The following is a 22,439-nucleotide window of genomic DNA, read 5'->3' as shown; positions in this document are numbered from 1 at the left end:
GAGGGGGTCACCAAGCCACTAGGGTGCCGCATTCCCTCGTCAATTGGTTGCCGGTTGTGTGTGTATCTCTGTGTAGGGTGCTTGGCGGTCACTTGCTCCTGGAAGACACCGTCCATCTCTAAATCCACACTTGCAGGGGCGGCCGTAAAGATTTCGGACCACACCAGAGTCTCTTTAACCAAACAGCCTTTACTTTCAGGTATCGGTCGCATAGCAGACAAGTTGTTCAGCATTCTTCCTATCTGACTGGGGTACTCCATGCCTTTAGGACTACCATATAAACAGCCCTCCTTTAGGCTAAAAGCTCCCACTATGGATGTAGTGGCAGCTTCGCCATTCTCAGGCTATCGTATGAGCAGTGGCAGCCTCTCCTTTCTCTGTCAATACCCTCAGTGTGATTCTCACGGGTCTACGGCACCCCAGGATGTTCACGTCTTCCTCAATCAAACTCCCCATACGTGTCACGTCCTATCGGCTTCACCAAGCCCAGTGGTATGAGCCCTACACTCCAGACCTCTCGGGATTGGCCTCAGGGCTCCCAGGCACTTCTCCTGCTAGACCAAACCTTAACTTACTCCCTGTCTCAAAATGGCCGCTCAATGTCTCCCTTAACTCCTCCCACCCCTAATCTTAACCCCTTATACCTTTAGTCTCTTCTTCCATGATACCTAAACTGGCCACTAGATGGCAACATTCCTATATGTCTTGCAAGCTAAAATCCTATATCTAATTAATACATCCTACTTGTTAACATATTATCTCACAGTACAGACATAGAATATACATCATATCGAGCATCTACATCACAGGGCTCCACCACCCCCTACATTTTATCTACCTATCCCTGATTACTGTCAGCTTTGTAGCCATATGTTCTCTACCTACCTTTTACAGTCATTGAAAAAATTGTAGACCATGTACTAACATTTTCAACAGAATCCCCATGCAGACCTAACACTGCTTAAAGAGGACTAACCACCAAGATTTTCATATATAAACTAAAGCCAGTGCTATACTGGTGCTATCATGCTGATTCTATACATACCTTTAGTTGTGAGATCGGATTTATAGTTTCTGAAATACAGGCACATAAAGTTTGTGAAATGCACTGTTATTTGATTGATAGGTGCTGCAGAATATCTAATAGGTGGGTTTGCTAATTATTCCCGCCCCTGTCTGCTGCCTGTCCTTCCTCCGTCCCTCCCTCCTCCCCCTGTAATCACAGAGGGAGGAAGGACAGGCAGCAGACAGGGGCAGGAATAACTACCAAAACCCAACCCACCTTTTAGATATTCTGCAGCTGCTGTCAATCAAATAACAGTGCATTTCACAAACTTTACTTGCCTTTTTTTCACAAACTATACATCCGATCTCACAACTAAAGGTATGTATAGAATCAGCATGATAGTGCCAGAATAGCACTGGCTTTAGTTTATATATGAAAATCCTGGTGGTTGGTCCTCTTTAAATAACCGTTGCATAGGTAGTACCACTACACCACCCTAAATAGAAATATCATAAATTGCCCAAATACTGCAATATTGTGTTGAAATATTACTGACATATAGTGTCCAATTTACTGTGCATTAGTGATGTTATGTTATAACTTCTGACCATGGCAGAACTGCCTCCCCACCAATCATGGCACTGAAATTTTACCTCCAATAGACCCCTTTTTTTTTTTTAGTCCGCACCCCCAGTACACCTCTTCCATGTCCGTTAATTGCCCATTCCAAAAACAAGGCTATGACCAACGATGGAGCATCCCATCATACTCAAGAAAGCTTTTTAAAGATTGTCGTTCCTGGATGTTTCCGCGGAACATGGGAAATTTGCCGACTTGTCCAAGAGCCTCGTAGAGTTGGAAAGTTGTCGGTAGACGCCCTTGTCCACCACATGCAAAAATAGGATGACTTGTGATTCTCCTTATTGGACCAGTTGGTCTAGATCTTTGCTTCACTAAACTCTGCTCATGGGAGGAGCGTAAAATTAGGCAATAACCGTCTGAGGTTTGGGCCGTTACGTCTTGTCCTTTTGGGTTTCCCATACATATGCTATGAAATATTAATACAGCATTAACTTCGGTCCCTCCAATCTTCCAGGCATCCGATGCTTTCATTCAGATGATCTTCAGCTCTTTGGAGACGTTGCCGTTTAATCAATGCATTCATAAATTATTGGTGTCATCTCATTGATCTTCATTTGCGTAGATGGCTGCATATTAACTTGAATAAGTACTTGACCTTTTTTGCTTCTCTGTATATAGGGAAGAAATTCCTAATAAGAAGGCAGACGTGGGAGTGGATCTGGTGGGCTGGTGGTGATTAGTATCTGATGTAGATGGTATGGACCAGACGCCGGCTGCGTAATTGATGTAACGAAAGAGAACGCAGCTTTGCATATCATTTTGTATGCAATTAAAACTAAATGTTTTTTTTGTTTTAAAAAGCCTAAGCATAAAATATTGACCTCACTACACCATGGTAAGGAAAGTAACTGGCATTTAGGGAACAAAATTCTTCTAATTTCCTTTATAAATTGGGAATAACCTTAAAAAAAAAAGTTTAATTTCACAGAATGTAGTATGTTATTTGGCCACTAGGGGCAGTGTTGTCTATGATTTTCCTACAGTTGAAATGGTTGAATATTCTCAGTATAGAGAATAATTAAAGGGAATAGAAATTGTTAAAATCTAAGCAACAAATTATATTAATAGCTACTAATATCCTAAAAAACATCTGTCAGTGTGACTCACAAATTCATATGGGGGGCGTCCAAATCACTTTATATTTTACCCTTTGAGATCCTTCATTTTCGAACTTAAGATTAGGGTCTATTCACACAGAGATGCAAAATTTTGAAAAATGGACGGATAAGAATGAAACGCTATGACACAGGATCTGAACCGAAAAGATTAAGTTTATTGGGCCCACTACGCGTTTCAGGGACGGTCCGTTCCCTTCCTCCGGTGTACCCATTACGTAAAGCCAACACTCCTCAAACACCTTAATTCCATCTGAATTTAATTTTATGAAACTTACCTTTTTGAAAATGTTCGACGTGCGTTCTTCACTTTCCCCTCAAGAACACTTGACATTTTATACAATCCCAGTACAGCCTTGTTTCTTAAGTCAATTACCGCAGATTTCTCAGTAAACATTGGTATGAATGAAATGACATTTTATGATTCATGGTACTTGGGAGGAGAAACAGCAAATATTAATCGCCCCACGTGTAATATACACATCACGAGGTTTACAATATCGAGATTTGGTGGTCACTCAGTCAATATTTTTTATTTATATGTTTGTTTATTTTTCTTCTTCTTTGTTAAATATTTTATTATAAGATTTTTCATACATTGTATTACACATTTTAGGTGCTTTTTTTTTTCATTTGTAGATTTTTATATCTATATTACTTTGTGTTTATAAATTTTGATCTGTTAGGTTCATATTTGGTATGCTTTTTTATATTTGTATTTAATATTTTTCTTTAATATATATAATTATTTTTACATTTTTTTCAATTTTTTTTTACATTTTGATACAGATTTGCTGTATATTTTTGAGGTATTTTGAGATTTATATATATATATACACTTTTTTATGTTTTGGTACAGCTTTATCTTCATATTGGTAGTTTTTTTTCCATATTTGTATTTAATATTTTCTTTAATATTTTCTTTAATATTTTTCTTTTTTTTTACTTTTTTTAACCTTTTGATACAGAATTGTAGTATATTTCTTTTTTTTGTTTTATTTTTTGCTACAGCTTTATGATCATATTTGGTATGTTTTTTTTACATTTGTACTTAATATTTTTCTTTTTTTAATTTTTACATTTTGATACAGATTTGCTGTATATTTTTGAGGTATTTTGAGATATATATATATATATATATATATATATATATATATATACACTTTTTTATGTTTTGGTACAGCTTTATCTTCATATTGGTAGTTTTTTTTCCATATTTGTATTTAATATTTTCTTTAATATTTCTCTTTTTTTACTTTTTTTAACCTTTTGATACAGAATTGCAGTATTTCTTTTTTTTTTGTTTTATTTTTTGCTACAGCTTTATGATCATATTTGGTATGTTTTTTTACATTTGTACTTAATATTTTTCTTTTCTTAATTTTCTATTTTTTTTACTTTTTGTAGCCTTTTGTGTTTGCATTTTTATTAACATTTTACTTTTTGTAGCCTTTTGATAAAGAAATACTGTATTTTTAATTAGGTTTTTTTATACAACTTTATGCTCATATTTAGTATGCTTATTTGTATTTAATATTTTTCTTTTTTAATATTTAGATTTATTTACTTTTTTCACTTTTTGATATTGAATTGCGTATTTTTTTTTTAATTGTTTTTATGTTTTGATAAGTTTTGCTATGTTCATATTTAGTATACTTTTTATATTTTTATTTATTATTTTTCTTTTAGTATTTAAAAATATTTTAATGTATTCTATTTTTTAACCTTTTTGATACAGAATTGTATATTTTTTATTATTTTTAAGGTCATATTTAGTTTTTTTTCTTATATTTAATATTTTTCTTTTTTTCTTTTATTTACAAATTGTTTTGCTTTTGTTTTACATTTTTTTTATATTTGCATTTAATATTTCCTTTTTTAATATTTTTACATTTTCTTTACATCTTTTAACATTTTATTTTACCTTTTTAATACAGATTTGCTGTATATATTTTTTTTTGTTTTTAGATTTTGATAGTTTTATGTTCATATTTAGTATGGGGTTTTTTTTATGCTTATATTTGTATTTAATATTTTCTTTTTTTCCCCCTCAATATTTACAAATTGTTTTGACTTTTTTTAACCTTTTGACAGAATTGCTGTATATATATTTTTTTTTTAATGAGTTTTTTTTTTTCATTGTTTTTATATTTTGATACATTTTTGTTCAATTAATGTTTCGGATGCTCAGTGACCCATACTTTTTTAATCTCGCCGTATTGCATCGACAAGCAATTAGATCTGATGGTTTAGTCAATTAAACGTTGCATTCTAACGATGTAGACGGTAAATTCCGATGTTTATAGAGAAAAGTCTTTTATTTTTTTAGTTGATGAAAGGAAAACTCTCGTAAGGAGTTGCTAATTATTAGCTGAAGATGGATGGGTTTTTTTATTTTGTCTTTATACCTAGTAATTTTGCTGACAATGTTCTGAGACGGGGAATCAAACTGGGATTTAGTGAAATAGTTTATAAAGAATTTAAGGACAAAATCTCAATTTAATGGAGCCCTGATAAAGAGAATGCTTTGCTTTGTCTTTTTGTTATTATTTCCTATAAAACTTATTTAGCTTAAACAAAACTCTTTAATATTCATCTAATTGGAATGATCTTTGCGCCAATGTCTATATGAAAATACATTAAAAGGAAGTTTTGTTATAAATTGGCTAAGAACAAAAAATACATGATATTTAAAACCTCAGCAATTTTTCACAAAAAAATGAAATCATGAAAAACTGCACTACACTGGTGTGTCTAAAATTTAGAGGGAATGTACTATCATTCGTGATGGGCGGAATCAGACTATAAAAAACCTGTGCTTCTTGGGGCCCCCCAGCCTAAAAATAGCAGCCTGCAGCCACCCAAGATTGCCGCATCCATTAGATGCGACAGTCCCGGAACTTTACCTGGCTCTTCCCGATTGCCCTGGTGCAAAGGCAATCGGGGTAATAACAGCCCACAGCTGCCACTAAGCCCTAGATTAGTGAAGAGGAGGTTCTATGAGACCCCCTCATTATTAATCTATAAGTGAAAGTAAATAAACACAAAACACCGAAAAAATCCATTATTTGAAATAAAATACAAAAAACCCTCTTTCACTACTTTATTAACCCCCCCAAAACACCCCTGAAGGGCCAACGTAATTCATACGAGGTCCACGAAGATTCTAGCTCTGCTACATCTGTAGTCACAGCGTGCGAATATAGAACATGAACACCCGCTGTGGACTCCAGGCAGAGATTGAGCCACAGAAATCAGAGGTGACGTCACTTAAGTTATGGGGCAAAGCGGGAGGTTCTCATGGCCCTCCATCTGTGACTGCAGGTAACCTCAGTAATGTCAGTGACCTCACCTCAGCTGGGATCACTGAGCTTAATGAAGTACCCTGAGGTACTATGTTTTCCATGATCCTCAGAGGCGTGTCTTTAGGCTGCTCCATATAAATACCTTGTGAGCCACACCCCCTTGATAAAGACCATAAGAATTACCATTAAATAAAAAGGCCCATATCTCCAGAACCATATGTCAGGTTTTAAAAAAAGCAAAAACAAGAATACTCAGAAGCAGCGGGAATAAAATAAGAGAAAAAATTGGGCACTTATATTCAAGTGATGGCTGCTCGTTAAGACACAAACATCTTCTTCCTTAAAGACCTTTCAGAAGCTTCATTATCATCACAGGCAGGATAAAAATGATAAAGATCACCTTTATGCACAATTGATAACACAGGACACACTAATCGCAATAGGTGAGGTCTCAGCTCTTCCGTCTTTCTTCACAATTACTTTTGCTCATGTTCATTAGATGCTTCAAAGTTAACTTTTTTTATGGAGATCAGAAAAAAAATCTAAAAAATATATATCCTTTTAACTAAAAAAAAAAAATAACATAAAAACGTGATTTACACAGCAGGTCATTTTCTGATGATACATTCCCATTTAAGGTGCTGTCCACCTTTGACAATCCCTTTCTGTTAGAAAAGTCTCCGATAATATGCTGATACTTTGTGGAATGAGTCCAGCAACAATTGCTCAGTTTCCCCACAGCAACCCCAGAGGCGGGATGAGGCATTACACCCCTCATAGAGAAATATATGCGGAATTTTTGTAATGTGTGGACGCGTTGACCAAAGTTGCCAAAGTGCCTGATAGGCTGCAGATTTTGGGTTAGCATTGGTCATGTAGTGCACCCTATTACCGGCGATATCGCAACAGGCTGCTGTATTGGCACATTAAGGATTTTATTGATAAAAATAAAGGCATGTAAATTATGTCAATTAGTTGTAATCTGATCATGACAGGTGATGAAAAGAACAATGGCGGCATCTGAGGTGTCTGAGCTTCTAGAACAATGGAGATCTATGTCATGTGCTTCTACATAAAGACAGTAACATGGAATCTATACAACCCCATTCAGATTCAGGGCGGTCACCTCGGCTGAGTGCTGGGCCGCTGTCTAAACTAATTCAGGCAACTACCCAGCAAATTGTAACCTGGCAGAGGACATTACCTATGGCCACCATGAGAGGAGAGCAGGAATCACTAATGTGCATTGGAAGCGAATGAGGAAAACATGCAGCGCCCCCCAGTGGTGCGGGAACGGCTTTACACTTTTACTTGCGTTTACTGTATTATCTGCACATCATCTCAGTATATTATACTGTTGTTATGTATTAGATTATCTATCTATCCCTCTATCCCTCTATCTATCTATCTATCTATCTATCTATCTATCTATCTATCTATCTATCTATCTATCTATCTATCCCTCTATCTATCTATCCCTCTATCTATCTATCTATCCCTCCATCTATCTATCTATCCCTCCATCTATCTATCTATCCCTCCATCTATCTATCTATCCCTCCATCTATCTATCTATCTATCTATCCCTCTATCTATCTATCCTTCTATCTATCTATCTATCCCTCTATCTATCTATCCTTCTATCTATCTATCTATCTATCTATCCCTCTATCTATCTATCTTTCTCCTATCTATCTATCCCTCCCTCTACCTATCTATCTATCCCTCTATTATCCATCTATCCATCCCTCTATCTATCCATCCCTCTATCTATCTATCCCTCTATCTATCTATCCCTCTATCTATCTATCTATCCCTCTATCTATCTATCTATCCCTCTATCTATTATCTATCCCTCTATCTATCGATTATCTATCTATCCCTCTATCTATCCATCCCTCTATCTATCTATCTATCTATCTATCTTTCTCCTATCTATCTATCCCTCTATCTACCTATCTATCTATCTATCTATCCCTCTATCCCTCCATCTATCTATCTATCTATCCCTCTATCTATCTATCCCTCTATCTACCTATCTATCTACCTATCTATCTATCTATCTATCTATCTATCCATCTATCCATCTATCCATCTATCCATCTATCCATCTATCCATCTATCCATCTATCCATCTATCCATCTATCCATCTATCCATCTATCCATCTATCCATCTATCCATCTATCCATCTATCCATCTATCTATCTATCCCTCTATCCCTCCATCTATCTATCTATCTATCCCTCTATCTATCTCGGGGGCGGACATATCATTGCTGCAACCTGTGTAGCTGCACAGGGGCCCAAGAGGTCAGGGGGCCACATCTATCGCCAAACCAAATGGAATTTTGCATTTTGATGAGTTATTGGACTAAGAAGAGACCATATACTGTTCTTGCAAATATATCTCTTTCATCTATCTATCCATCTATCTCTATCTATCCCTCTATCTCTATCTATCTATCCCTCTATCTATCTATCCCTCTATCTATCCCTCTATCTATCTATCTATCTATCTATCTATCCCTCTATCTATCCCTCTATTTATCCCTCTATCTATCCCTCTATCTATCCCTCTATCTATCCCTCTATCCATCTATCTATCCATCTATCTATCCCTCTATCTATCCCTCTATCTATCTATCCATCTATCTATCTATCTATCCCTCTATCTATCTATCCCTCTAGCTATCCCTCTATCTATCCCTCTATCTATCTATCTATCCATCTATCTATCTATCTATCCCTCTATCTATCTATCTATCTATCCCTCTATCTATCTATCCCTCTATCTCTATCTATCCCTCTATCTATCCCTCTATCTATCTATCCCTCTATCTATCTATCCCTCTATCTATCTATCCCTCTATCTATCTATCTATCTATCTATCTATCTATCGATCTATCCCTCTATCTATCTATCTATCTATCTATCCCTCTATCTATCTATCCCTCTATCTATCTATCCCTCTATCTAGCTATCCCTTCTATCTATCTATCCCTCTATCTATCTATCCCTCTATCTCTATCTATCCCTCTATCTCTATCTATCCCTCTATCTATCTGTCTATCCCTCTATCTGTCTATCCCTCTATCTGTCTATCCCTCTATCTGTCTATCCCTCTATCTGTCTATCCCTCTATCTGTCTATCCCTCTATCTGTCTATCCCTCTATCTATCTATCTATCCCTCTATCTATCTATCTATCCCTCTATCTAATTTCACATTTATTTGTATACCTTTATTCTGAATATTTATTTTTTTCTAGCTATTTGCCCATAAATTTAATATCTTTCTATCTATCCCATGATAATTTCTTTCCACCTATACACACCCATCTATTTAATATCCATCTATCTCATATTTATCTAGCTATGCATCTATTTAATATATTTTATGTCAATCAATATAGGTCAGAAAAATCTATTTATCTGTCCATTTATCTCATCTATTTCTCATTTCACAAACACACAACCAATATCCCATACGGCAGCGGTGTATTGTGTGCTGTGGGCGCCGGTGTCTGCACCGGTGAACCCCGGAGGTCCTCCATCCTTGCTCTAATGGAGCTGCCTGCCACATGTTTATTAACCTTGATGGAATAACACCCCCCACCCTCCGCACGAGAATCCTCATCTTCTCACTTGCTGAATAGAAACCCTTTTAGCGGCAGCTTGTATCTGTTGTTCAGTTTCCATTGGTCCAGTGCAATTGACAAGCAGCGTCAAAAGGAAATATCTGGGTTTAATTGTTGGCCAAGTCCCTCTTAATCCAGAGGAAGCATTTGCGATTCTGTCCAAGTGCTTAGTTTTCCCAGGCCGCCGAGGTCTGTTCTCCCCAGCCTCCGGCTGCTGCAGCATCGCTAATGCAGATAGATTTCTGTCCCTCTCTCTTTCTCATTCCCCCCTTTTTTTTTTTTTTCTCGCTCTCTTTCTCCTCCTCTCTCCTTCTCTTGTGTGTTTTTTTTTTTTTTTTGCTTTCTCTCGCACTCTGCTTTGATTCGTTATAAACAGACTGATAACTCCGATGCTGGAGAGAATCCTGGTTTTATACCGTGCAGATGGCTCCATTAGAATGATATACCTTGGGATTTATCTTAGATGAACGTAACATTTGTATGCTAATGTTGATCTCTCCCTTGTTGCCGTTTTGCAGGACTGCCAGTCCCAAAGAAGAGCCCAAAGTCGGTGAGTCTTTATTTCATTTATACCTATTTTTATCATTTTTTTGTTTTCTTTCATGCTTTTTTGGGGGTATGCTGTTTTTATTTTCTGTTGGTCATTAGCTATGCTGTCGGAGAGGTTGTTAGCGCTGTTTTATGCATGGTGAAGGGTGTACTGTATATTGATATCGTGCTCGTTCTAGCACTGCATGATTAAAGAGCCGTATGCAGACAACCTTGCAGCCCCCCGCTCATCCGAATGACCAGGCTGCTCCTTATCGCACCTATTAATCTTGGTAGGTGACTTTTTTTTGTGCCAGTTAAATTCGGGAGGAGGTAAAAGACGGGGGCTCTATCCATTTGATAGTGGGGGGGTGGGGTGAGACTCCACCTTCCTCTCTCTATTCTATAGTCCTTAAGGACCTTCTTTACTCTATAGTGCTTTTTAGGGACCCCCTTTTTCCTATAGTAAATTTATTCAGGAGGCAGATTTTTTTTTTTTTATTGATTTTTTTTTTTTTTTTTTTTTCTTCATCCGTCACTCAGATTCCTGCAGGTTTCGGGACCCCCTGTCCGCCCACCCTCCCCCCTGTACACGTATCGTATTTTTTTTTTCCTCCCAGATGCAGCACTAGTCAGTGTCTTCCTTCAAGAGCCCACAAAGTGGTTTCTGTAAAAATAGCTTGCACATTATTTCAGAGGACGTATAAATAATTCACGAGCTGGAGCTAATTGATGGTCTATATCCTCTGATTTTTTTTTTCTTCCCATCCAGTTCTTCTGATCCTGAGCATGATTTTTATTTTATTGTTAATCTTCGTTTTATTTCAAATTTTATTTTATTTTTTTTTTTTTATTTAATACAAAAAAATGCAGTTCCTTATAAAGACTTTTTAAGCGAATTTTATTTTTAATCTTTATTTCAAATTTTATTTTTATTTTATTTTTTTAAATTTAATTAAAAAAAAATGAAATTATGCTGGGAAGACCTTTTTTTAGCAAATTTTATTTTTAATCTTTTTCAGGTTTTTTTTTTAAATTTTATAAAAAAAAAAGAAAAATTATGACTAGTTACCCATCAAGACATTTTTAAGCATATTTTATTTTTAATTCTTTGTTTTTTAAATTATTTTTTTAAATTTCATTTTAATAAGAAAAAATAAAATTATAAGGGCAGTTACCTATCAAGACTTTTTTTTAGCAAATTTTATTTTTAATATTTGTTTAGTTCAAATTTTATTTTATTTTTTATCGAAAATTTAATAAAAAAAAAAAATAATTTTGAGGGCAGTTACCTATCAAGTACTTTTGTTTTTTGTTTTTTTTTTAGCAAATTGTATTTTTAATTTTTGTTGTGTTGAAATATTTTTTTTTTTTTTTAAGAAAAAATAAAACAAAATTAAATTATGGCAATTACCTATGAAAATATTTTTAGCAAATTTTATTTTTAATCTGTTTTTCATTTTTTTTAATTAAAAAAAAATAAGAAAAAATAAAATTATAATGGCAGATACCTATCCGGACATTTTTTAGCACATTTTTTAAAATTAACTTTTTTCATTATCAGAAATTTGCGCAAGTGATATATATTCCTTTGGATTTAGATGAGGTTGCAGGAACCAGGACAAATCCTGCTGAAATAAGAGGAGAAAGAAAAAGAACGTGAATTTTAGTTTAATCACCAAAATAAATGATATGATTGTGATGGCTGGAGGCATTTCTGGGTAGTCACGTGACCTTAGGCCCGAACCATTGTCAGTTTATATTATTGCAAAGAGAGAGGCTCCGTCGGTGCTCACAGCCCAATCACAAAAATGTCAAAGTATTTGCTTATAGTTCTGCACCATCGTCAGAAATAATTTAGCCCCTGGTGACAAGAGCCTCTTTTGAAATAACTGTAACCTTGGTATCATTTAGCTTTAATCACATTTTTGGTGTCAGTTATTTTTTATTGAAATTTTAAATTACTTTGATTTGAAATGTAACAGTATTTGTTTTTTTGTTTTGTTTTTTTTTTTTAATTACCGATACTTCGATTTGAAATGTAACTGTTTTTTGTTTTTAAATTCTAAATTAATTTGATCTGAAATGTAACTGTTTCTTTTTTAAATTTTAAATTCCTTCCATTTGAAATTTGACTGTTTTTTGTTGTTGTTTTTTTAAATATTTACTTATCTGGTATTTCAAAATAAATAAATAAATGCTGGACTTTTAATTTGTGATTTGCAAGGCAAGATAAATCCTTTGGTCTTATTGTTAAGCTTCTTTACAAGAACTGTTCTGGGGTGCTTAATGTCATGTGTAATTAATGGTTTTAGGCGAGAGTTATTTATTTTTTTTCCCCTTGCTAAACAAATAGTTGTTCAAACAACCATGAGGTACTTTTTTTGTTAACTTAGAAAAAAAACAACAGTTAAATATTTTGTAATATCGACAAATGTCCAATCAAATCTTTTTTTTTTGGGGGGGGGGGGAGGGGGTGATTTGGGTAAGTAAAATAATTCAACACAAAAAATAGTTGTGACATCAACAAAACAACTGTTTTGTGTTTTGTTTTTTTTTTTTACATTTTTTAAGCCTCAGCGGTTAGTTTTAACAATTTTCTCATTTGTTCTGAATTTATATATATATGTATATGTATATATATATATATATATATGTATATATATATATGTATATATATATAAAAAGTTTTTATATATATATATTTTTTATATATATATATATATATTTTTTATATATATATATATTATAAATATATATATATATATATATATATAATATAAATATATGTATATATAATATAAATATATATATATAAAAAATGTATATATAAAATATAAATTATTTTTTTTCCTGTTTCACTTAAAATAAGACCTACTCGGAAAATAAGCCCTAGTAGGATTTTGTTGTTTTTTTTTTTTTCAGTATACTTAAAAAATAATCCCTACTCCAAAACTAAGCCCTAGTTGCAATTCCATAAGGAAGTGTCCAAGCAGCTAAAAAAAGTTAAAGAACACAGCAGGACTTTGCATCAAAGAAACCAGTCACCCCCCCAAAAAAGCTGACACCCCTATAAAAAAATTGCACTCACCAGACTCCAAACCATTACAATTGGCAAGTGCCTATGGTGGATGGGCTCTCACACGGAGATCTGCGTTGCTGTCAGGTCCCTCGCTGTTCCAGCTGTATTGATCTGCAGCTCTCACAAACAGATTAGATACCGCGGGAGTGATACTGCTTCCAGTCACAAGGGGGAGCCAATCGTTGTAGAACACAGGGAGACCTGACAATGATGCAGATCTGTATGTGAGAGCCCATTCACTTGCAAACTATAATTGTTTGGGGTCTGTAAAGTGCGATTCTTTTAGGGGCTGTCTGCTTTCTTTTGGGGGTAAACGAAGCAGTAGAGAGAGGATAATACATTTAAGCAGGTAATTTATACCATTGTATATATGATCTGTACCCACCACTATAGGATCTGAGAATAGCAGATCAGATAAGAAAATGTGCATCTGAGCCAGGATAGGAGGAACACAAAATTTTGATCTAGAATGTGATATGATTATATATGAATAAATGTTGATTTTTTTTTTGTGTGTTCAATAATAAATGAGGATTGTTATACATGGGAAAATATAAAACCTCCCCTGAAAATATGCCCTAGCACAACTTTCTGAGAAAAAAATAAGACCTTGCCTTATTATTTTCGAGGAAACACAATATATTTAGTTAGCAACTCGGATATTCTACTCACCAAATATCCTCTTGCGTTTTATTTTTCGCTCCCCTCCTGTCCCCGCATTTTATTTATGTATTTTTCTGCCGATTCTTTATAAACTCAATGATTTAAAGGGAATCTGTCACGTTGTACCCACAGTTCATTCTGTGAACAGCGTGTTATAGAGCAGGAGAAGCTGAGCAGAATCATATAGAAGGTTGTGGAAAAAGATTCAGTATAACTTGTACTTTATTCATTGAAATCCCTGCAGTTTGTTGTAGGTATGAGTCCAGTGGGCGGTGCTAAAAGTGACTGGCAGCAATCTCTGCTTACACAGTCATACAAAGACAACTGTCAATCAATGAGTAGGACCACCCACTGAACTTGGGCGGGACAAGAATTTCAATGAATAAAATACAAACTGTACTGGAACTTTTCCTAAAATATATATATATATATCTATCTCAGTCTAATCAGCTCTGACATCCTATCTGCAGATTAGGGATCATTTTCAACATGATCGGTTCCTTTTAATGCCAAGTACTGAGCACCCGAGCATGGTAGTGCCCGCTCATCACTAGTTACGAGTACTGAGCACCTGAGCATGGTAGTGCCCGCTCATCACTAGTTACCAGTACAGAGCACCCGAGCATGGTAGTGCCCGCTCATCACTAGTTACGAGTACTGAGCACCCGAGCATAGTAGTGCCCTCTCATCACTAGTTACCAGTACTGAGCACCCGAGCATGGTAGTTGCCCGCTCATCACTAATTACCAGTACTGAGCACCCGAGCATGGTAGTGCCCGCTCATCACTAGTTACCAGTACTGAGCACCCGAGCATGGTAGTGCCCGCTCATCACTAGTTACCAGTACTGAGCACCCGAGCATGGTAGTGCCCGCTCATCACTAGTTACCAGTACTGAGCACCTGAGCATGGTAGTGCCCGCTCATCACTAGTTACGAGTACTGAGCACCAGAGCATGGTAGTGCCCGCTCATCACTAGTTACCAGTACTGAGCACCTGAGCATGGTAGTGCCCGCTCATCACTAGTTACGAGTACTGAGCACCCGAGCATGGTAGTGCCCGCTCATCACTAATTACGAGTACCGAGCATGGTAGTGCCCACTCATCACTAATTACAAGTACTGAGCACCTGAGCATGGTAGTGCCCGCTCATCACTAGTTACGAGTACTGAGCACCAGAGCATGGTAGTGCCCGCTCATCACTAGTTACTAGTACTGAGCACCCGAGCATGGTAGTGCCCACTCATCACTAGTTACGAGTACAGAGCACCCGAGCATGGTAGTGCCCGCTCATCACTAGTTACTAGTACTGAGCACCCGAGCATGGTAGTGCCCACTCATCACTAGTTACGAGTACAGAGCACCCGAGCATGGTAGTGCCCGCTCATCACTAGTTACGAGTACAGAGCACCCGAGCATGGTAGTGCCCGCTCATCACTAGTTACGAGTACTGAGCACCCGAGCATGGTAGTGCCCGCTCATCACTAATTACGAGTACCGAGCATGGTAGTGCCCACTCATCACTAATTACAAGTACAGAGCACCCGAGCATGGTAGTGCCTGCTCATCACTAGTTATGAGTACTGAGCACCCGAGCATGGTAGTGCCCGCTCATCACTAGTTACGAGTACTGAGCACCCGAGCATGGTAGTGCCTGCTCATCACTAGTTATGAGTACTGAGCACCCAAGCATGGTAGTGCCTGCTCATCACTAGTTATGAGTACTGAGCACCCGAGCATGGTAGTGCCCGCTCATCATTAGTTATCAGTACAGAGCACCCGAGCATGGTAGTGCCCGCTCATCACTAGTTACCAGTACTGAGCACCCGAGCATGGTAGTGCCCGCTCATCACTAGTTACCAGTACTGAGCACCCGAGCATGGTAGTGCCCGCTCATCACTAGTTACCAGTACTGAGCACCCGAGCATGGTAGTGCCCGCTCATCACTAGTTACCAGTACTGAGCACCCGAGCATGGTAGTGCCCGCTCATCACTAGTTACCAGTACTGAGCACCCGATCATGGTAGTGCCCGCTCATCACTAGTTACCAGTACTGAGCACCTGAGCATGGTAGTGCCCGCTCATCACTAGTTACGAGTACTGAGCACCAGAGCATGGTAGTGCCCGCTCATCACTAGTTACCAGTACTGAGCACCTGAGCATGGTAGTGCCCGCTCATCACTAGTTACGAGTACTGAGCACCCGAGCATGGTAGTGCCCGCTCATCACTAGTTACTAGTACTGAGCACCTGAGCATGGTAGTGCCCGCTCATCACTAGTTACGAGTACAGAGCACCTGAGCATGGTAGTGCCCGCTCATCACTAGTTACGAGTACAGAGCACCTGAGCATGGTAGTGCCCGCTCATCACTAGTTACCAGTACTGAGCACCCGAGCATGGTAGTGCCCGCTCATCACTAGTTACGAGTACTGAGCACCTGAGCATGGTAGTGCCCGCTCATCACTAGTTACGAGTACTGAGCACCCGAGCATGGTAGTGCCCGCTCATCGCTAGTTACGAGTACTGAGCACCCGAGCATGGTAGTGCCCGCTCATCACTAGTTACCAGTACTGAGCACCCGAACACATCACGAATAACTAGTGAGAATTTATGGACAAATAGATCAATAAAAGCGAAAGCTGAGAGTGGTAATTTTGTAGCCTGTAGATGGCTGTGATCGGTGGTCTATCATCCCCTCCTACCTTCTCTCATTGAAACTTTACTGACTGCAGAGAGTACAAATTCTATTCAGTGTCTGTAGCTTTATGGTGACACCTGCAGACACTATACTAATCCAGTGATAACCCATATTATTATAATTATCGTCATTGCATCATCACTTCATATTATATATTCTAGTATTTAATCGACTATCATAAGGAAATATTGAAGTATTAGTTTGGCATTATTTTATAGTACAGATTATTTTTGTATTAGTTATTTTATAATTATTAGTTAAATATTTAAAACTTATTGATTATTAATATTTAAAGAAAACCTGTCATCAGGATTTTATATCTCAAACTAATGGCATGTACATATAGGTTAATGTGATTAAATCCTTACATTTCTTGTAAAAATCAGTTTTGCTGTTGAAATCCACCGCAGAAATTGTATGCTAATGAGTTGGACGTGCAGTGGCCGGGCGCTGCACTTACAGCTCTCTTGCTTCTCTGCCTTTTCCCCACCCACTGCCTTCCTCCTGACTTTGACTGACAGGTCACTCATAGTACAGTGACCTTTCCATCAGACACAGGAGGCACGGAGTGGGCAGGGAAAAGGAAGAGAAGCCGGAGAGACATAAGTGCAGCGCCCGCTCACTGCACGTCCAACTCATTTGCATAAAATTGCAAGGGTGGGTTTCAACAGCAAAACGGATAACTACAAGGAAGTTAAGGATTTAATCAGCATATAAGCTCCTTAATGGACCTCATTTTGAGTCGTTAGGGTCCAACAGTCAGAGCTGTATTGTTAATACCATCAATAATCTGAATATTATCAAATTTCCCTTTACCCCTTTATTAGACTATTCTGTTCAGGCCTTTGGAAAGTTTTTGCAGATGATTATAGATAGTGGGTTGAATCTGTATGGGTAGATTACCAATAAACATAGTACCATAGTAGTACTTTGTTGTAGGCCATATTTTCAAAATGGCTGCCTTTTTCCAGTAGGGTAGTGTAGAGCCTTATGATGTCCGGGCAAATTCTTGGATACCCTTGTACAGATTACATTCTCTGTACACCATTATTCTAAAAGTGCACATATGTTTATAGGAATTGGGGTCTAGAAAGGGTCAATACTTGTTCCACCTCAGTCCTATTCATATGGACGGGGCCAGACAGCAATACTGGATACATGGAAGATCCCGAGTAAAAAAGGCGAGACCTCCCAAAAGAGTTGGCAAGTCTTCAAACTGTACCCAGAGGTCCAGGCCAAAGGGGGTTTTGTAACAGTATTTATAGGGGCAAGCTGTCTTCCTGTCAGAGAATTTTAGAAAGTTGGTAAGGGAAGCGTTGTTTTTCCTTCGAAAAGAAGATTCTTATTTTGAATCTTTACCAAATATCTTTTAAAGGTTGTCCTCACGAAAACTAAAAACCCACTACACTTTATATAACTGTCGGGCTGAATGAGGCTTTGACCGGCAGCTATGCCGTCCGACCCCCCAATATACAGGAGCACTCCCATCTGTTGAGATCTCCTGTGACCTCCATGAGTGAGACGTCGACGGACATCTCTACCGATGGCGTATTCAAGGATCGGCAGTCCAAAATCTGACATGCCAGAGATTGGCCACTACTTTTAGATTGATGGCTTATCCTTAGCATAGGTAATCAATATCTGATCAGCCAGGGTCCAACACCCGGCCCCCTCCGCTGATCAGCTGTTCAAGGTGCCGCTGCTGCCGGACAGAAATGCTCAGTTCCTGAGCTGCCCTGTCTTCTGATAGCGGCCACGGCCGAGTACTGCACATCCACCTTCCATTCAAATCAATAGCAGGTGGATGTGCAGTACCTGGCCGAGGCTGCTATCAGAAGTAGTGGCAGCTCTGGAACTGAGCATCTCCAGCTTGCCACCACCGGCACCAATAACAAATGATCGGTGGGGGTATGAGGTGTCTGCATTACCTGGCTGAGGCTGCTATCAGAAGTAGGGGCAGCTCTGGAACTGAGCATCTCCAGCAGCTTGCCACCACCGGCACCAATAACAAATGATCGGTGGGGGTATGAGGTGTCTGCATTACCCGGCTGAGGCTGCTATCAGAAGTAGGGGCAGCTCCGGAACTGAGCATCTCCAGCAGTTTGCCACCACCGGCACCAATAACAAATGATCGGTGGGGGTATGAGGTGTCTGCATTACCCGGCTGAGGCTGCTATCAGAAGTAGGGGCAGCTCCGGAACTGAGCATCTCCAGCAGCTTGCCACCACCGGCACCAATAACAAATGATCGGTGGGGGTATGAGGTGTCTGCATTACCCGGCTGAGGCTGCTATCAGAAGTAGGGGCAGCTCTGGAACTGAGCATCTCCAGCAGCTTGCCACCACCGGCACCAATAACAAATGATCGGTGGGGGTATGAGGTGTCTGCATTACCCGGCCAAGGCTGCTATCAGCAGTAGGGGCAGCTCTGGAACTGAGCATCTCCAGCAGCTTGCCACCACCGGCACCAATAACAAATGATCGGCGGGGGTATGAGGTGTCGGACTCCAGTCAAATAATCGGCCGAACCATTGTTCAACCAGCCACTATCTACAGTGTATGGGGGGGCTTAAGACCATTAAAGAGGTTAGCCACTACTTTTACATTGATGGTCTAGCCTTAGGACAGGTTATCAATGTCTGATCAGCTGGGGTCCGACACGCTGCACCCCCGCAAATCAGCTGTTATCGGTGCTAGTTGTTCCGTCTTCTGATAGCCGCCGTGGCCACCTCCTATTGATTTTAATAGGAGGCGGATGTGCAGTACCCGGCCGCTATCAGAAGACTGAGCAGCTCCAGAGCTTAGCATTTCCGGCCCCTTGCTGCCGCCACCGGCATTGATGACAGCTGATCAGTGGGACCATCGAGTGTCTGATCCCGGCCGATCAGACATTGATGACCTATCCTACGGAGAGACCATCATTGTTAAACTAGTGGCCAACCTCTTTAACTCCCCCCGACATCCTCTTTCGGGGGTCCCCATACACATTAGTCTTCTTATCGGCAGGTCTGGCTGACGTTAGTCTAATGTGTATGGGGACCAATGATCGTAATTTACAGGCCAATATCTTAGTCTACATTGCAACGGTATGTTTCTGCAAATTCCATTTTATTTTTTTTTTTTTTTTGTTACTAGAGCACAGATTTTCGCTGAAAGTCATGCCTTCATTCTCTTTTCCCATTGGACTTCATGTTAAAGCGTATGTGATAAGCATTTGCGGTGTTGCTTGGCAACCGGTAAGGTCATTATTTGTGGAAATAACCAGAGAGTATTTGGCAATCTTCTCTGTCTCATTGTGTAACGAAGCCTCCAGAATTCTAGAGACGCTCGCACTCCACTGACTCGCTTCATGCACGCTTACTACATACGACCGATCCGGGGATATTTCATCATTATAATCGAACTAGAGGCCGATTATGAGACGAGATCCATTGCAGACACTATAGTGCGCACCTACCGGTACCGGACGTGAGGTCACGGGGTGTGGCAATATAGACAGTGACACCACCTTCTACCTGGTTGGGTTTTATAGTCATCCATGATGTATTCAGCAGAGAATATCCAAAAAGGGTTTTTACAATAATATTGACTAATACCTTTAGGATTTTTACTTTTAATTATATATATTTTTGGGAAATGTATTGTTAAAACAAATATCTTAGCCTTATCCGGTTGACTCTAAAGGCCCCGTTACACGCAACGACGTATATATCGCTGGGATATATCGCTATATGACGATATATCGCTGGGATTACGGATTCCGTGACGCACATCCGGCATCGTTAGCGACGTCATTGCGTGTGACACCAATGAACGGCCGTTAACGATGGAAAATACTCACCAAATCGTCCATCGTTGACAAGTCGTTCATTTTAAAAAATCGTTGATTGTAGAGGACGCAGGTTGTTCGTCGTTCCCGAGGCAGCACACATCGCTACGTGTGACACTTCGGGAACAACGAACTACAGCTTACCTGCGGCCGCCGGCAATGAGGAGGGAAGGAGGTGGGCGAGATGTTACGGCTAGTCCTCTCCGCCCCTCCGCTTCTATTGGGCGGCCGCTTAGTGACGCCGAACGAACCTCCCCCTTAGAAAAGAGGCGGTTCGCCGGCAACAGCGATGTCGCTAGGCAGGTAAGTCCGTGTGACGGCTTCGAACGATATTGTGCGCCACAGGCAGCGATTTGCCAGTGACGCACAAACGACGATTATCGCTGCGTATGACGGGGCCTTAATACTTAAGTAGATAGATAAAATTGCCTGTAAAAACAAGCAATCGGACACTACAATATTGTAAAAACAAGTAAGTTTGCAATTTACAAAGTTTTAAAAATCCTCTTTGTTCTCATGAATGGAGGGATTTTTAATTTTATAGTTTATTGCTCCTCCTTTTGCTTAGGTCTGTGAGAGATGGCTGGTTTTCTAGGCAAGGAGTGCGCACTTGCAAAGCGTTTTATACAGCTTGCAAAAATAGCTCCGAAGATATCCGGATTGCTGTGTTCGGCTACCTTCAGTTCCTCTGTGGTCCTCTGAAACTGCAGAGGGAACGTTACCTCTGCAAGCAGCATGAGACTATGCACAGTGCAGACCATAATGCTGATCTGAACTGTCAATCTAGCAAAGAGTTTTATATAGCATGCAAACATACTTCTGAGGATGTCCGGATCACTGGGCCTGGCTACCTTCAGTTCCTCTGTGGTCCTCCGAAACTGCAGAGGGAACATTACCTCAGCAAGCAGCATGAGACTGTGCACAGTGCAGACCATAATGCTGATCTGAACTATCAATCTAGCAAAGAGTTTTATATAGCCTGCAAACATAGCTCTGAAGATATCCGATTGCTGGGCCTGTCTACCTTCATTTCCTCTGTGGTCCTCCGAAACTGCAGAGGGAACGTTACCTCTGCAAGCAGCATACAACTGCACATTGTAGACCATAATGCTGGTCTGAACTATCAATCTAGCAAAGAGTTTTATATAGCCTGCAAACATAGTTCTGAAGATATCCGATTGCTGGGCCTGGCTACCTTCATTTCCTCTGTGGTCCTCCGAAACTGCAGAGGGAACGTTACCTCTGCAAGCAGCATACAACTGCACATTGTAGACCATAATGCTGGTCTGAACTATCAATCTAGAAAAGAGTTTTATTTAGCTTGCAAACATAGCTTTGAAGATATCGGGATCACTGGGTCTGGCTACTTTCAGTTCCTCTGTGGTCTTCTCTGAAACTGCAGAGGCAATGTTACCTCTGCAACTAGCATGAGACTGTTCACAGCGCACATCATACTGCTGCACTGAACTATCAATCTTCGGTTGAGCCAAGCTCCCCGGTAAGCCAAGAGGCAGGAGACTGGGTGCACTCTTTTAAAAAGAAGTTTAGAAAACCTTAATAGTGTTGAGCGGACCCGGATCTGAAAAATCCGGATCCGCACGGTTCGAGGTTCCGATCCGAGTCCGACCAGTACCCGGGATCCGGGCTGCACGATCCGGATCCGTGGTTTTTTTTGTTTGTTTTTTTTTCTTTCTCTCTCTCTCTCTCTCTCTCTCTCTCTCTCTCTTTTTCTCTCGCTCTCCTCTCTCTCCACTCTCTCTCTTTTTCTCTCTCGCTCTCTTTTTCTCTCTCTCTCTGTCTCTCTCTCATTATGACTGATCCGCTCAACTCTACTCCTTAATCTTTTTTTTCTTTGACCCTTTCATCTCATTACAAATATAAAACTGAGAAATATTTAAAAAAAATATTGGGAGTCCTGCCAAGTCCTCATTTTCTT

At 39.2% G+C, this 22,439-nt stretch overlaps 1 protein-coding gene across 9 annotated transcripts in view; it reads left to right on the top strand.

Moving 5' to 3' along the window:
* MAGI1 (membrane associated guanylate kinase, WW and PDZ domain containing 1) overlaps window positions 1–22,439 on the top strand; it is a 713,270-nt gene that overhangs the window by 612,233 nt on the left and 78,598 nt on the right. For all 9 annotated transcript variants that reach the window (XM_075321385.1, XM_075321383.1, XM_075321384.1 and 6 more), the window contains one exon: window positions 10,225–10,256. In XM_075321385.1, the coding sequence (XP_075177500.1) occupies window positions 10,225–10,256 (32 nt within the window). The remainder of the gene's footprint in view (window positions 1–10,224; window positions 10,257–22,439) is intronic.

The sequence above is a fragment of the Anomaloglossus baeobatrachus genome, chromosome 8, assembly GCF_048569485.1.
Source record: "Anomaloglossus baeobatrachus isolate aAnoBae1 chromosome 8, aAnoBae1.hap1, whole genome shotgun sequence".
Classification (NCBI taxonomy): domain Eukaryota; kingdom Metazoa; phylum Chordata; class Amphibia; order Anura; family Aromobatidae; genus Anomaloglossus; species Anomaloglossus baeobatrachus.
The sequence above is the reverse complement of the archived record's forward strand: the minus strand, read 5'-3'. Positions and strand labels throughout refer to the sequence as shown.